The sequence below is a fragment of the Nanorana parkeri genome, unplaced genomic scaffold, assembly GCF_000935625.1.
Source record: "Nanorana parkeri isolate BGI_ZX_2015 unplaced genomic scaffold, ASM93562v1 scaffold369, whole genome shotgun sequence".
Taxonomy (NCBI): Eukaryota; Metazoa; Chordata; class Amphibia; order Anura; family Dicroglossidae; genus Nanorana; species Nanorana parkeri.
Window position 1 is genome coordinate 1,086,631 of NW_017306637.1, and position 17,241 is coordinate 1,103,871.

At 43.8% G+C, this 17,241-nt stretch overlaps 1 protein-coding gene across 1 annotated transcript in view; it reads left to right on the top strand.

Moving 5' to 3' along the window:
* MAST3 (microtubule associated serine/threonine kinase 3) overlaps positions 1-17,241 on the top strand; it is a 114,788-nt gene that overhangs the window by 37,302 nt on the left and 60,245 nt on the right. The window contains exons 6-9 of the mRNA XM_018558944.1: positions 3,006-3,163; positions 4,816-4,891; positions 10,218-10,427; positions 16,840-16,941. Of these exons, the coding sequence (XP_018414446.1) occupies positions 3,006-3,163; positions 4,816-4,891; positions 10,218-10,427; positions 16,840-16,941 (546 nt within the window). The remainder of the gene's footprint in view (positions 1-3,005; positions 3,164-4,815; positions 4,892-10,217; positions 10,428-16,839; positions 16,942-17,241) is intronic.

The following is a 17,241-nucleotide window of genomic DNA, read 5'->3' on the forward strand; positions in this document are numbered from 1 at the left end:
TAATATTGGGGGCTTCGATGAAATATCAGGGGTCCAAGACCCCTGATATTTCCCTTTTTTAAACTAGAAAAAGAGATTGAGGACTGAATGAACAGGTGATGCAGAGCACTTCCTGTTCATTCACAATTGGTGGTACAGTAAGCATACTATGTCCTCAGTCCTCAGCTGATCTCCAAGTGTTTGTAACCAGCTTTTCACCCTGACTGGCTGTCACAGGAGGCAGAGCGGGGTGGTTCCGGAGGAGAGCTCAGCCTTCTGTGACCACGCTGACAGCTCTCTCCTCCCGCACCGCTCAGCATCCTGACTTGACCCACGGGGCAGTGTGAGAGGAGAGCTCGGCTTCCTGTGACAGCTGACTCCTCCCGGCAATGCTTGGCATTATGAGCTCTCTCCTCCCCGCTCGCTCCCCTAAAAGCTTTTCTTCTGATTCTTGGATGCCCATCTCTGTCCCCACAAATCCCCGCTGCCTCTGCCAACACAGGCAGGGAAGAGCAGCGGGCATTGGAGGAGACACAGACCGGCGCCCAGTGGGGAGGAGAGAAGTTAGGGATGCACTGCATTTTGGCCAAAGTACCATTTTCAACGAAATTTCGGTGCATCCCTACTTTCCAGTCTTGAGTGTGCTGTGTTGTCTAGCCAATGAGAGCTTTCTAGGTCCAAATGCATGACATAGCCTCTAACAACACACTATGTGAGTAGTTCATGTGGGCTGAGCCTCGGGATGACCTAACTATAAGGACCGTTGGGCACCTTTTATTATGGCTTTTATGTGCAAAGGGTTAACTTTGAAGCCCTTGGTTAAGGCGGAGTTTTGGGCAGACCCACAGTGCTCTTTTTTTCCCACCAATTTAGTGTGTAGTCACTTTTACTGATATTGCCCCTAGTTGCAAGTAATATCGGGATCTTCCTCAGTTGGTCTCCTTCCATAGTGACCTGGTCACTAATGGCTGCCTGAACTTCTCCTGCTTTCAGCAGCCTGTTCCTGAGTACCCAAGGTTTAACCTTATACCATGCCACAACATGTGAGATCCCAGACACAAGGAAAGCAGTCTAGCTGTAATGGGTCCCTCTAGATCTCATTCCACTAGCAGCTTGGGTGCTGCTTGCAGTGCAACCTTTAAAGCAGTGGTTCTTAACCGCCTAGCCAAAGCCTTCCTCCTGCTGGGCTGCAGCTTTCTGTCTGCTTTCTGCCAGAACCTGGTGGAACCACCATCGTACCAGCCTTCTCTAACCCCGGGCCAGCTCCCCTCACATAATGTGTACTGAGAATAAATGAGCAGCAATAGTGTCAGTAACAACAGCAATCAGGGCAGAGGGAGGAACAGTTGAATCAAACTAGGACTTATGACGGGGAAGACTACATTAAACGGGTGGCCCGTCTGTGCTTTAGGAGCAAGGGGGAGGTGAAACTGGGATAAATGGGTTTTTATGATTATAGTTATCTCGGGACTAGTTGTGTATAACTTGGTCGTAGAGGCATCAGGTTAATTTCAGTTTTTTTGGTCATCTGTGGAATAGTCAATAACTTGAATTTGTGCTGGTTGTAATGGTTGCACACTTTTGTTAGCTGGTTTGGAGCTCTTAATGGTTTGTGGTGCAAAGTACAGTGACCATGCCAAGTTCAGTAATCCAGAACCACTAATAAAGCTTTTGTTTACTATAGAAAGATAAATATGGTTTCCATGGGTTACTGCACATAAAAGCCTACATTTATGTGCAGTAACCCATGGAAGTTATTTTAGCTCTGTCAGCTTTAGCCTGTAATGGAACCTTCTAGGTAATTTGAACTTTCCATAAAGAGGTTACGTTAGTGACGGCTTTTAGTTGTGTTTCCTGTAGCAAATAGCATAATAGTTGTGCTTTTTTAAAGCAAATTGGCCCTAATGTTCCAGACAGCCAGTCTTCTGACATTGTCACTGTATCAGATCTTTCCGATTGCCTGCAGCTCCATGGTGCCCGGTTACATGTTGTGATGTAGTTTACAACTGATAATTCAATCTGCCAGCACATTACAGACAGGGTTAATTAGAGTAAACATAACTTTGCACAGCTTCTATCTTAGCAACACATAAGAGGGAGGCAAGGTAGTATTTTAAAGCAAGTATAAAACATTTAAAAATGTAGGCAGCAATTTATTTTTTTAAGTTGTACAATGTAAATGAACATACATTAAAACAAGCATAAAGTAGCTAAATAAAGAATCCCACACCAATATGTGACTAGCTGCAATACTATACATGAATCAAAATATCCCTTCTAAACAATAGAAAAATAACAAATGTCACACTTCTAACAAAATGTAATCCAGCAATCCAATAAAGTCAAACAAATTACAATTGTGACAACAAACCGCCAAAATATTCATACAATTTATATAATCAAACAATCCGTGTCCAAACAAGTGACATATACACTTCAGTGTCCACAATCCTTCCATTACAAACCATACACCACTATGTGAAAAAGATGTCAAGGAAATCCAAACATGTTATTATTTAATTGTCTTCCACCAGTGGACACGGGTTAAATCCCCACACGAATAGCCTCTCACGTGTGTGTGGTTTGCCTCCAAAGTTTTTTTTTTTATTGAAAAGTTTGTGAGTAAATTTATATATGCATTTATATATATTTTATTGACTCCCTTATAAAGGTGCCCATACACTGTTCGAATTTCGGCTGGTTTTTGAAGAACCTGCTGTCGGCATCTTTTCGATTGGCATCCCTCGATCAGCTGATTTGAAAGAGCCGGTCGAAAAATCTTTGATCGATCAGAGCCGGCAGCCTGTCAGAATCCAATGTAAACAGCAGGATTCCTCCATTGACACACTGTTAGTGTTGATGGAGGAACCTTGTCTATTTTATTGTTCAGCCCGTGGGCTGAATGAAAAAAATAGATCCATGTATGGCCAGCTTAAGTATGAACAGGCTCTTTTATGATTTTTGCATCCCAGATGTCCCAAGTGGGGAACAACACATTGTGTGCATTAATATATCTCTCTCTACAGTCTTCCTCCTCTTCTCAAGAGAGGCTGCATCAACTACCCTACCAGCCCACTGCCGATGAGCTGCACTTCCTTTCCAAGCACTTTCGCAGCACGGAGAGTGTTACCGACGAAGAGGGAAGGCGCCCACAATGTATGCGGCCTCGTTCGCGGAGCCTCAGGTGAGAGTAGTATAACAAAATAATAACAGAGTAAAAGGAAAATGGCACTAGTGCAGTTTTGTAGTAAATATATAACGCTATAAAGATAAAAATCCATTAGTTAAATTTCTTGCTAGTGTACACCTTTTTATGAAGATAAAATCCACTAGTTAAAGTGGAAGTAAAGTGTTTTTTGTTTTGTTTTTTTAATGCTGATTGGCAGGCTTTTTATGGCAGAAGAAACAATGTCTCTTTTGCCATAAAAGCTTCTTTATAAGGTATTTATGCGTATTTTACACGCATGTGCATGTTTACGTGTACATACGCGCGTACAGTTCATTAAAATTTCTATTAGGAATTATGCATTCTGGGAATGCAAATAGTGCACGCACATACGCTCGTATATACGCGCACATATGCTCGTATATATGCGTTGTGTGTGAATGAGGGTTAACAGTTGTCATTTCTTTAAATTTCTGTACACTGAGCAAAACATGCGCAGCTCAGCGCAGAGACCCAGCATGCAGAGATGAAGTGACTCAGGTGTGCATACTTGAGAGTTACATCATGCCAGCCCATCAAGAAGCCAAAGACCTCATACCCAGAAGAGAACAGAGCCGAAGATGGAAGCACTGGGGAGGAAGGATCGCTGCACTGGAGGGGATCAGTTTGGCAGACAAGTCTGCCATAGTGTGCTTGTGTTAGTATAAACAGCATATATTATGGCTAGAAGCTCTTTGGTTTTTGTTTTGGGTTTTTTTTCACTTTACTACCGCTTTAATTTACTGGCTAGTTTATACAATAAAAAGGTAGACATCCTAAAGAAGAACTTCATTTTTTTCATTTTTTATTCCCCTCCTACCTTGTTTGCTGGGTTAACCTCAAAATACATCACACATTCTACGAATCCAGCATTCACTTGCTGCAATCCATCAACACACTCCGGGTCCCGTGCCACCATCTTTTTCACTTACATCACTAGGGGTCCTGCTGTCTACAGGGGCTACTTGATGCCATACTTGTGCCACATCATGTCATCAAGGGGCCCGCTGCAAGAACCAGGGAGAGATAGCTGGCCTCCTGATGAGATGCAGCAGTGCGCTGTAGAGTACCCAAGGCCTCCTGGAATTCATAACGTCAGTATCCCAGGAGGCTGGGGGCAACTAGGACATCTTTCTCACCTAGATGAGAATCCCAAAAGTGCCGTGAGGGGTCTTGAAATAAAAAAGTATTTAGAATAAAAAAATTAAATGTCAGATTGTGAGAGAGGAGGTGGGGGGGGGGGGAGCGTGGTCACTAAAATCGGGAAGGTGAAGGTCTGCTTTACTTCACAGTTGTGTTGCATACAGAATAATCCTTTTAACTACAGAAAGTGTTTGTGCAGCTGACCTTTTCCTCTTTTTTTATGTTTTTCATTTTGCATCATATTATATGTACTTCCCCTGCCACAGTTTGTAGTACAATGCCTGTTATAGGTCATACTAGGATTATAATTTCCTGCAATCTGTAAACACTCTGTTATGACATATGTTCATGAGTTTATGCTGTTGTGCTACTTTGCCAATAATACATTATTTATAAAAGAAATAGAACCAAAGGGTATGGGATAGGACATGGTACAAATAGATATAAATGATGTTGATAATTAACTAAGGAAATTGTATGTTTTTCAGCCCTGGGCGAGCATCAGGAAACTTTGACAATGAGATCATAATGATGAATCATGTTTATAAGGAGAGATTTCCCAAGGTAATTGTATGTCAGGTTTATGTATTAATGTACCTCTTAGAGTCTTTTAAAACAGCGAAATGTTTTTTTCTTTGTTAAAGTTATTCATTAAAAAATACATCTGACAATTTAACTCCTACTGAAAACAAATGTTAGATTCGGTGTTAAGTGCGTCATAATCTTCAGAGGGCGATTGGACAGGCAGGCACCATTCAGCTTCCCTCAGCCAGAAGCAATTGGCTACTTGTGTCTTGGGAAACTGTTGCTGTTGAGCTGTGTGGAAAGGGCTAGGGAAAAGGCGAGCATCATTCTTGGGCACAGACGATGCTTCTTATCTTACCCAGGATTGGAGCAGATTTTCTAAATTGGTCAATCAATGTTCCCACTGACAGATTGAGAACTCTATAGACGTGAGATCGCCATGCATTCCAGTTGTAATCTTGTGTCTGTAGATACCCCTTTACTTAACCCCTTCGTGACGGGAGACGTACAGTGTACGTCCTGTCACTTTGTGCCTATATGACTGGCCACGTACACTGTACGTGACGAGTTATATCAGGCTTTGTAATGCCGGATGTTAAACTTAAATATTGCTGCTTTTACTCTGACCTGAACAAGGAGATGCTTCATAGATTATAAATTATGAAAGCTTTCTGTCTGTCTGAGTTTATCACTCTGTGGAGTCATGAACTCCTCTCAACTAAACCTACTGCAATATTTTATTGTGAACCATGTTTCATGAATAAATGAAAACCCCCTTATCTGTAGAGGAGTGCAAACTTTTCCAGTGGTTACAGAAATGCAAGCATTAATGTACACCTGGGGTGCCCACAAGGTCGATCGCGATCTACCAGTCGATCGCGTAGCGATCACACGTAGATCGCACTGTCCTTTCCTCCCGCCGCTTCTCTGGATCCCCGCTGCTCTCCCCAGCGGGGATCCGAGAAGAAGTGAAGGAACCAAGTGCCTGCATTCCGGTCCAGTGCGATCTGCAAAAATAGTGCTCGCAGCATTTTTGCGGATCGCACTGGATTGGAACACAGGCACTAATGCAGGCGATCGCACTGTGGGCGAGGGGCCTGCCTGCGGAGCCTGGCTGTGGTGCCATTGACTTCAATGCACCGTCACGCCCCCTCCCGCCCCTGAATGCAGGTGTTTTTTCGTTGGTAGATCTCAATGAGCTCGTCATTTGAAAAGTAGATCTCCAGACGAAAAATAGTGGGCGCCCCTGATGTACACACTCACTCGCTTTGTCTTGGCTTTGGCTTCTGAGTGCCAGCTAGCTCTGAGAAGCCTGCCGACAATGGTGACAGGGGAATCTAGGAGCTGTGCCAAAAATATCAAAAGCTTCTGTTATTTAAAAATTGTTAATTTTGGAACTGAATCAGTAGTGTTCTGTGCTCAAAAATGGACCAGCTTGTTAAACCTCCATGGGCACAGCTAGTTCTACTATGCGAGACAGGATGTTCCTCTAGCTATAAGATTTATACTGTAACTAGAAGAATTTAAGATCTTTTGCAGCACACAATGTTATACTAGAAGTATTCTTTTACATGCTGAGCGGGGATCTTTATGCAGCTATTTGGATCTGCTAATTCTTGACACTGCCTTGGAGGCCGTACCCGGAGTTTCTCACTTTAACGAATCACTGACTATGCCGATTTAAGGATGTTCCACTCATAAACCTTTGAAAATCCTCTTTAAATACTTTTTTTTTGTCAGCAGGCCTTGCTGCGCAACCTGCCATAGCTGTGACATCAGTCTGTCAGACAATTTTTGGAATGGATTCTTGGGGCCCTTCATTATTGTGTTGACAGTCTAGTTTGCAGATAAGGGAGTTCCCTGTCTTAAATGTTGGTCCATGGAACAGCAATTAAAAAAATGCTTTCTGCGCATGTCTCATGATAGGGAATGTCTTTTTGGTGCTTCGCTGTACACTTTCATAAAGGACATTACTAGTGATAAAAGTACTTATTTACCCCAGCAAAAGAAGCCTTTAGCGTCAACCTTGCAAATCTTCTCCTTCCCCTGAAGTCATTAAAAGTTCCTTCGCCCAAACTTCTCACTCCAAAGCCAAGGCTCAGTGAGGAGCCCAGTACAACAGTAAACCCTTGACTTCTAAATCCTCCAAACCTGCAGACAACTCCTTCAGCTTGAAGGGACACCCCTACTTTTCAAACAACCTCCTATGGAGGGAACATACACCTTAAATTCTGACCATAAAAGTAATGCGGAAATTTTTTTTCCTCAAGAAAAACTTCTGATACTCTGATCCCAGATTAATTCTCTAAAGTCCAGGAGCCTTTTAACTCTGTTTCTGCATGAGAGTTTTGGGCTTAATGGAAACCCCTTTTGAAGCTGTTACATTTGCTCAGTTCCCCACCAGACCCCTACAACATAACATTTTCTTGGCATGGGACACATCTTTTGTCTCTAGATAAACCAATTCGTCTGACCCCTAAAACCAGATTCTCTGGCCTGGTGGCTCAGGAATGCAGCTCTGGAGTTGGAAAAATCCTTCTTCCCACTGTAATGAAATATCATCGCAACAGATGCAATCTGAAGGGATGGAGAGGAGTCCTGGGCACCTAGCCGTTGCAGGGGACTTAACGAGTGCCCAAATCTCATAGGTGGTGACACCAAAATGACTGACAGTCATTTTGGCGTTAACCGGCACCCTCCTTGTGATGACACTGGGTAGGGCATTGTGTGTGTGTGCGCTGAGTGCTGCCCCCATTCCACTGTGTCATATTGTTGTAGCTGGGTAGCAGCGCTCACTAACACACACAATGTGCATTAAAGGCTAAGTTCACGTAATTTAGGAAAATAGAGTTACCTGCTCAAATCTGGCCCCCTCCCCGCTATATTTGCCTTTCGGTAAGCGGTCCTTCCCCATCGCTGGTACGGATGTACTATCCGTACCCCATACTCCTGTCCTGTGCAGCCCTGCACTATGGAATGTGAATTTTGCTCACAAATTGTGAGCACTCATTGGGTAGCGCAGTCACCTGCCGAGCTGACCAATGAGAAGTGCTTCTTCGCATGGGTAAATATGGTTTTGGTTAAAACTATTTTTGTATCTTGACAAGTAGATTGTCATGACCCACAGTATAAATATATCATATTTATATAATACATACATCAAATATGAGGGGAATTTATCAAAACTGGAGCAGACAAAATGTCAATAAATGCAAAGTAATGCACTTTGGGGTTAAAAATAAGAAAGCGGATTACACACTAATGGGAACTCCACTAGGAAAGTCCGAAAGGGAAAAAGATTTGGGGGTCATTGTAGACCACAGGCTGAATAACAGCTCGCAATATCAACAAATCAAGTAGGATCCTGTATTAAGAGTGGAATGTTTTGCTGGGACAAGTCCATAATTGTGGCACTTTATACAGTAGATCACTGGTTCGGCCTCATCTGGAGTATGCGGTTCAGTTTTGGGCACCAGTGAACAGAAAGGATGTACTTGAACTGGAAAGAGTCCAGAGGAGGGCAACCAAACTCATAAAGGGGATGGAGGACCTGAGCTATGAGACCAGGCTACTAAATTTAAACATGTTCTCATTGGAAGTATGGAGATTGAGGGGGGACATGATTTTCATGTACAAAATGTTTACCGGGGATAGCAACATTAGCAAAAATCTTTTTACAATTAACTCGATGACAAGGATGAGAGGCCACCACCTAAATTTGGTGGAGAAAAAAATTTCAGCACAAGGGGTGACAGGGTTTCTTCTCGGTCAGATCGGTCAGGGTCTGGAACTCTCTGCCACATGCTGTGATTTTGGCTGAGAGTGCAGAATCGTTCAAGAGGCGATTGGACGATTTCCTCAGGGACCATAATATACAGGGGTACAAATACCCTTAAGAATGAGAACATACAGGGACAGATAGATACTCACACATCAGTAAGACAATACACATACACACAATAGGTTGGACTTGATGGTCTGTTGTCTTTATGCAACCTCAAATACTATATAACTATGTAACTGGAGCAGCTGTGCACAGCAACCAATCTGCTTCTCTTTCATTTCCAAATCTTAACTGAACAAACCGGAAAGAGAAGCTGATTGGTTGGCCTGGGCAACTGCTCCAAATTTTGTCCCAGTTTTGATAAATTCCCCTCTATATATTGATATAATGTATAGATTTAAAGGCCCCATTCACCCTCTTCAGTCTGGTGCTGTGCATTAACACATTAAGGAAGTGTATTCCTTTGACTTGGCTGCCAACACACCACAACACACTCAAAAAGCACCTGCACCATTTTTACCAATGTAATGCACTTCAACACATGGTAATTTGTTATGTGTATTGGGGTGCCAATGAAAATGAATGACACAATGTGTTGAAAGTTTTTTTAATTTACAAAATAAACCAAACTCATAAAGGGGATGGAGGACCTGAGCTATGAGACCAGGCTACTAAATTTAAACATGTTCTCATTGGAAGTATGGAGATTGAGGGGGGACATGATTTTCATGTACAAAATGTTTACCGGGGATAGCAACATTAGCAAAAATCTTTTTACAATTAACTCGATGACAAGGATGAGAGGCCACCACCTAAATTTGGTGGAGAAAAAAATTTCAGCACAAGGGGTGACAGGGTTTCTTCTCGGTCAGATCGGTCAGGGTCTGGAACTCTCTGCCACATGCTGTGATTTTGGCTGAGAGTGCAGAATCGTTCAAGAGGCGATTGGACGATTTCCTCAGGGACCATAATATACAGGGGTACAAATACCCTTAAGAATGAGAACATACAGGGACAGATAGATACTCACACATCAGTAAGACAATACACATACACACAATAGGTTGGACTTGATGGTCTGTTGTCTTTATGCAACCTCAAATACTATATAACTATGTAACTGGAGCAGCTGTGCACAGCAACCAATCTGCTTCTCTTTCATTTCCAAATCTTAACTGAACAAACCGGAAAGAGAAGCTGATTGGTTGGCCTGGGCAACTGCTCCAAATTTTGTCCCAGTTTTGATAAATTCCCCTCTATATATTGATATAATGTATAGATTTAAAGGCCCCATTCACCCTCTTCAGTCTGGTGCTGTGCATTAACACATTAAGGAAGTGTATTCCTTTGACTTGGCTGCCAACACACCACAACACACTCAAAAAGCACCTGCACCATTTTTACCAATGTAATGCACTTCAACACATGGTAATTTGTTATGTGTATTGGGGTGCCAATGAAAATGAATGACACAATGTGTTGAAAGTTTTTTTAATTTACAAAATTTTAAAAACATGTGGAAAGCTATACATTTCCTTATCCTTCTGCTTGGTAATATGGGTTCTGTTTACATTATTGTAGGCCACGGCACAGATGGAGGAGAGACTTCAAGATGTTATCACAAATGTTTGCCCAAGTCGCACGTTACCTTTGGCTGATGGTGTATTAGGTTTTATTCATCACCAAATCATTGAGCTGGCTCGAGACTGCCTTGATAAATCCAAGGGGGCCCTGGTTACTTCCCGATATTTTGTGGAGTTGCAAGAAAAGCTGGAAAAGATGCTACAAGATGTGAGTTTTTATTGCAAATATTAGATATAGAATATTAGATACAGTATAAAATATTAGATACAGTAAAGCAGTGGCGAAACCAGAGTTACGGGCGCCCGGGGACCCAACAATGCATTGTACAGCAATAGAGAATGACAACCGGCTCTATAGGACTAAAAATCCCAGCAATACATTATACAGTAATGGAGAATGGCATCCGGCTACAGAGGACTACAAATCCCAGCAATACATTATACAACAATAGAGAATGGCAACTTGCTATAGAGGGCTACAAATCCCAGCAATACATTATACAGCAATGCAGAATAATATGAAGCTACATACTCTGTTGCTCATCAGGGCTGTGCAGTGTCTCAGGAGGCTGTGCAGGGTCTGACTAGGGCTATGTGGGGTCTCAGGAGGCTGTGCGGGGTGTCAGGAAGTTGTGGGGGTGTCAGGTATCGCCCTTTTAGTATAAGGCATTTTCACAAGAACTCGTGACAATGCCCAGTATCTGCACCAATACCAATACTGGTATCGGTGCATCCTTAATCCCATCCATCTCCCCCTATAGACCCCCCTACATTATAGGCAGAAGATCCCCACCATAGGGTTGTACAGGGACAATGAGGGCATGCTGGGACTTGTAGTTCCCTGTGTGGGGGGTGTACAGGGACAGTGAGGGCATGCTGCGACTTGTAGTTCCCTAGGTGATATGCAGATGCTGTACAGGTACAATAAGGGCATGCTGGGACTTGTAGTTCTACTACAAGTCTGAAAATGCCCTCATTATCCCTGTGCACCACATACCACCCTGGGAACTACAGGTCCCAGCATGTCCTCCTTGTCCTTGAGTACATTAAATTGCATGTTTTTGTGCGCAGATTGTGTAACACTGATCTAAATGGGCAAACGCGCTTTATACACACTTTAAAAATGTGCAAAACGCACAAAACTGCAGCAAAGACGCATTGTTGAGTGTTGCCAATGAAGTCTATGGGCACAAGAAGTGCAGAATCGGCCACAGAGAAGTTCTTGTACTTTTTTCCAGTGAGAGATGTGAACACCGCAAATCATGTAAAATGTTTCATATCAATGCCACCCAACCAAATGCAGAACATCTGCTCATCATCATCACCCAGTAGACAGGTGTTCTGTACACACATATACATTTAGTTAATTCAGTACCTGAACTTGAGTTCCTGGTGGCTTTTAATGTGCTGTAAGAGCTGTGGGAGAACATGAGCATGTGCAGGTTCACTGCCTCTACCAGGGACAATCTTTTACTCTGCCTCAAGGCTCCCTCCCTCCATACGTTAAGCAAACAGCATCCCTGGCATCCCTTTAGCTGTAGAAGCTCCTAACTCCTCCCCCTCCATCACACAGTGCAGCATTTTGGACTAGCCCTCTCTCTGCTACATGGTAGCCTGCCCCCCCTCGCTATACCACTGCAGTAAAGGTAAAGCATAACTGTAATCCTATTAAAGCTGCAAATGTGCTTCTAGTGTACCATAGCTGGCACCTCCTTGTGCTTGATCAAAGGCTGAACTTTTTTCTTTCCCACTTACAGCAGCATTGTGGCTACCAATCACAGCGAAAAGCCAGTACAGAGGTTCAGGATGAAACTTGAAATTTGCATACAAGCATGCCCCACGTTTTCAGTGCTGTGAAAGATAGAGAAGCTGAACTAGCTTGTTGGGCTTACTGGTAGCACTTTAGAAACTTTTATCTCAATACATGTACTCTTTATCACTAATAGTTTACTGAAGGGTACTTCTTAATGTAACATCCCCTACTTCCCAAACTTCTGCTCACTACCAAGTAGCTTTGCTCCGTGTACACAGTTAGCCTGTGAGTAGGCTACTGAAGTGTGAAGGCCAGTTCACTTGCATCTGAGATTTATAGTGATACTGATTATGATGAGAATGGCAGGGGGTGGAATAGATGCTCTTTAAAATAACTGGTATATTTTAAGGAAAAGTTAAAGGAGAACTATGGGGTTAAGGCTTTTCCCCATAGTTCTCCTTAGGGTAACGGGCGGACACAAACTAGTGTCCTCCCGTCACCCTAAGCTCAGTATACTCGCCTAAGCTTGCGGTATACTGAGACGCCGCAGCTGAAGCGGATCCCGACAATTATGTCTGGATCCACCCAGCTGCGTGAGTGGCAGCTGGCTCTGCCTATCTAGAGGCAGAGCCAGGTGTACCCTCCCCCGTCCGTTCCGCCAGTCAGCGCTGAAGGAGCGGGGAGGGGGGAATCCAGCCCCTCCCCTGTCATGGCAGAGAGCCGTGACAGGATCGACAAGTGAGTGAAGGCCGGTATGTGTTCGCTCACCTCCCGATCTACTGAGCCGACCTGTGACAGTCTCAGTCACAGGTCGGCTAGAACTATGAGGTGAGTGAAAAGCACTCACCTCATAGTTCTCCTTTAAGTGATTTACAGTATACTTCTAGAGAGCTAGAAGTTGCTAAAACGCCACAACTTACACACTGATTCAGTTTCCATATTGTGCACCCCAGGAGTCCGGTATATAAAAAAATCCGGTATTCAAATTTTAACCAACACCTATGGTTAAGAGCCACCCCCCCTGTACCTTACTAATGGTACCATATCTGTTAATACAAGTTAGAATGGTTTTAGTAGGCATTAATGATTAAAAGCTACATGCCTTTTGACAGGTGAGTAAAGGCCTTGGGTATTATGAGTGGCTATACGGAGTTCAGCATTAAGAGAATACATTAAGCTTAGGTGGGTGTATAGAGCTGGACATCCACAAGGGGGTACTCACCATCCATCAGAAGCAAGGGAAGGGCATGTGTCGTTGTTCCCGGAAGGTTACCAACGGGAGTTGTCTCAGAGGAGCCAGGCGTCCAGCCTCACACCGACCACGGAGAAAGAAAGAGATAAATTAATCTAAAAGAACTAAAAGAGAGTAAAAAAAGAACACAACATTTACGTGTAACACGAAACACAAAAGATAACAGAAAGGGCACCGAGGTACCTAACAAGGCACAAGTCGAAAGCTTACCCAATGAGGGCAGCACACTTGGCATGATCAGGGGGAATCCCTGATGATCAAGACAAGTGAGGACGAACGACAACCACCGGCAGCCTGACCCCACCCCGGTAGTAATGAATATAAAATATAACAGGTGGCGCAAACCCAAAGATATTCATTCAAAAAATTATAAGGAACTCGCAACTGAAAAATCTCCAGATTGTCCAGTCAACCAGGCCCACTGGAGCGGGAAAAGCCCCATCAAGTAGAGGACCTCAGGTGAATGGAGGACAGTAACTGCTAAATAATAGAGCATTACCAGAAAACGTTAGAAAAGTCCAATGCAGAACGCGGATAAAAGTTAAAAAAAAGTGGGGAGTTAATACAATAAGTCCAAACACAGGACAACTTCAATCAGCTGAGGGGACTAGTAGGTGTCCATTGAGACATGGCAAGCAACCCGGTTCCGAAAAGCCATCTTTAGGATGGGGCTGTAGGAGCTGAGGAACGTCGACGTGGGCGATCCCAGAGCAGAGATAACGGAAGAGCAGGAACCTCTCGGTGTGTGGTGGCGTCTGGTGCATTCCTTTCGAAGGTTTGGGCTTCCGTGGAGATTAGGCCCAGCTGTAGGAGCAGAGTCTCGCCATCAGAGAAGGTAGAGAAGGAATGAGGTTTGTTCTTGAAAAAGAAGTGTACCCGTAGTGGAAAAGCCCATGTTTACTTGATGGCATGCTTAGACAGGACCTGAAGAAGGGGCTTCAATGCTCTTCTTTTCTGAATTGTTGTAGGGGAAAGGTCCGCAAAGATTTGTATCGGGTGAGATGCAATTTGTAAATCAAAAACATTCCTGACTAGCCATCAGCAATTCCTGGACCTGGTAATAGTGCGGTTTGACAAGCATGTCCCGGGCTGGACCATCAGGGCGAAGCGCAGTGAGCGATCTGTGTACCTTGTCCAATTCGAAATCGTGGTCAGGAATGCCAGTGAGGGTATCTTTCCGGAATAATTGGACAGTGGTTTCAAGTTCAGTAATGGATTCCGGCAGTCCCCTGATTCGGAAATTATATCTCCTGGACCTATTTTCAAGGCCATCAATCTTGGAGAGGGCCTCAGCCAGTTGGGTTTGCATATCTTGAATGCAGGTTGTATTTTCATTGGCGCGAGCAACAGTGGAATCTACCTTGTGTTCACTGGCGTCAATCCAAGTGCCCAGTTCCTGAATGTCGGCTTTAATGTCCTCAGTAATTTGTTTTGAGCTGCGAGCTAGCCCTCTATCCAAGAGGTCAGATAGTTTGGCGACCAGTGGGTGATCGTCAGCTATATCCGCTGAAAAAAGTCCGCCTTGCGGCCCACGTGGAGGCAGGCAATCAGTTGGAAAATCCCACTGGGAGAATAACATTTCTTCCATGGTGCGCTCGATAAGCGAGGCGGTAGAGGCTGGCGATTTTTGTCCAGGAGAATCTGTACTCACATGACGTGCCAGAATGGAGTCAGAGGAGTCCTCAGGGTCACTGCTTCTTTCAGGTGTCAGCGGAGGACGTGAGGATGAAGAAGATGGCGCCGCAGCCATCTTGGAATTTCGTGCAGCAGGCCGGTGATCCCGCGGCTGCTGCTTGGACTTCTTGGGTCTACCCCCGGCCATCGAAGATGTCATGAAGGGAGACAGTGCCCAGCGTGTGCGAGGGTGGTGGGTACCGCCGAAAACCGGGGTCGGGATTTGTTGGCTGCCGTGGTGTGGAGCTCACCAGCTAAGCGTCCATCTTAGCGGACCCCGCACATGCGCCCCAATGGCAATAGAGTTAATAGTTGTGAAGCATTAGATGTAAAAATTGTTAAAAACTAAAGCCAACATTTTTTGGGTGGGCTTTAGCCGTCCTTTGGGTCACACATCGGCTCCACGTATTGGCAACAGTACATTTTACGCTCCCAATACTTCTCCTTCCACCACACCCCCAGACAAGGCAGCAGTTGGCTGGAGTTCTATACATCACAGTGATCCTCAACAAATGATGGCCACAAAGACAAATTTGTGCTGCAAGGTCTACTACACATCAGTGCTGCTGCTTTAACGCTGTCCAAAATGGTGGCATTCCTGTACATTCACAGTAGGCACAGTATTCAGAAAGCTCAGCCCACAAAAAACAGCAACTGCACAACAGACTTAATAATCAGAAATGTCCATTGTGGTTGCCATTTATATTGTGGATCAAACTGAAGATGATGGATAGGCCTGGGACGGCAATGAATACAAAGCTGCTGTTGCATGTGCAGATGTATATGGAGAAAGCAGAGGATGGTGGATCACATAGCAGCAGCTGGCTATCGGGTACATTTGAGGGACTGGGGAGGCATAGCAAAGAGCCACGAGTAGCTGAGGTAGAAGTGCCTGTCCATAAAGCTTAGGAGAAAAGAGTAGCGTCAGAAGTATCTGTGATCCTAGCAGTTTGATAAGCCTGAAATACATGCAGAAGATATTGAGCATAGGGAAAAAGCTCCAAAGACACTCTTAAAAAAAAACAAAACAAAAAAAACAGGCGCACATGGACATATGCAGATTATGGACAGTGACAGGGAAACACCACCTGGAAAGAAGCCTGGAAAAATACAGCCTGGCACAGAGCCCAGAAAGAAGAGGAACACTGTGCTCCTATTATCCCTTTAGGACCCCCTTCTGTGCCTTTTACTACCCCCTTACTGCAAGCCTTTAACCCCTGTACCCACTTACTGGCTTTCTGCTAGCCCCTTCTACATTAATCAATGGATTGCCCCTCCACTGCCTCTCTACTGCCTCTCTACTGCCTCTCTACTACTACTCTACCACCTCCCTACTAAATGCCCCTGCATCTGCACACTTCTCCACTAAACACCCCTGCAACAGCTCACTTTTCATCTAAACACTGCTGCACCCACACTTCTCTCCTCTAAAAGCTCCTGCACCTACACTCTTCACTGCACATGCACACTTTACCACTAGACATTGCTGCAACCGCATTTTTCCCCCTTCGATATCGCAGGACCCCGCCACTGGTCACCCTCTGACACCATAGGACGCCACTGTCCGCCTTTTGCGCATTATGCTCTTTGGCGACACTCATTTCCATATTTGGACTGTTCAACGAATGGGCACACTTTTTTGCTAGTTTAATATTAGGGAAAATGCAACAAGAAGAGTAAGAACACCCCAAAGTGGGCAGATGCATACAAAACTCTAAGGTAGGTGGGCACATTGCAAGGAATTATGGGGGTATCTTGCCATTGCAGTGCAAACTACCCATCACTGAAATATTACTTATGGGTTTATTTATTTGTATATAATATTTGTTACTTTAGCTAAATTGCAGTAGTTTTCAGAAGATGTGCCCCTTACCATTGCTTTGTTGCAAATATGACAAAAACGGTAATAATAGTTCATCATAAACTGTTTCTCTACTCCAGGCCTATGATCGTTCAGAGAGTGAGGAAGTCACATTTATTGTCCAACTTGTAAGAAAGTTGCTGATGATTATTGCCCGACCTGCAAGATTGCTTGAATGTCTGGTAAGGAAGTCACATTTTTAAAAGTTTGTCATTTTAATAATTTAGGAAGAGGATATTGCTTATGGAAATTAAATGTTCTGGAAAAAAAATCTAAATTGGGATCAGTTGTCATAGTAATGCAAGAGTTTGAATACTTGTCCCAGCAACAGAGAGGTCTTTGTCTCAGTAGTACTCCGTTTTTCAGTTCTCTCAGTGAAAACGTGTGGTAAAAAAAAATGTGTGTGTATTTTATATATATGTACATATATATGTATATATATGTGTATATATATATATATATATATATGTATATATATGTGT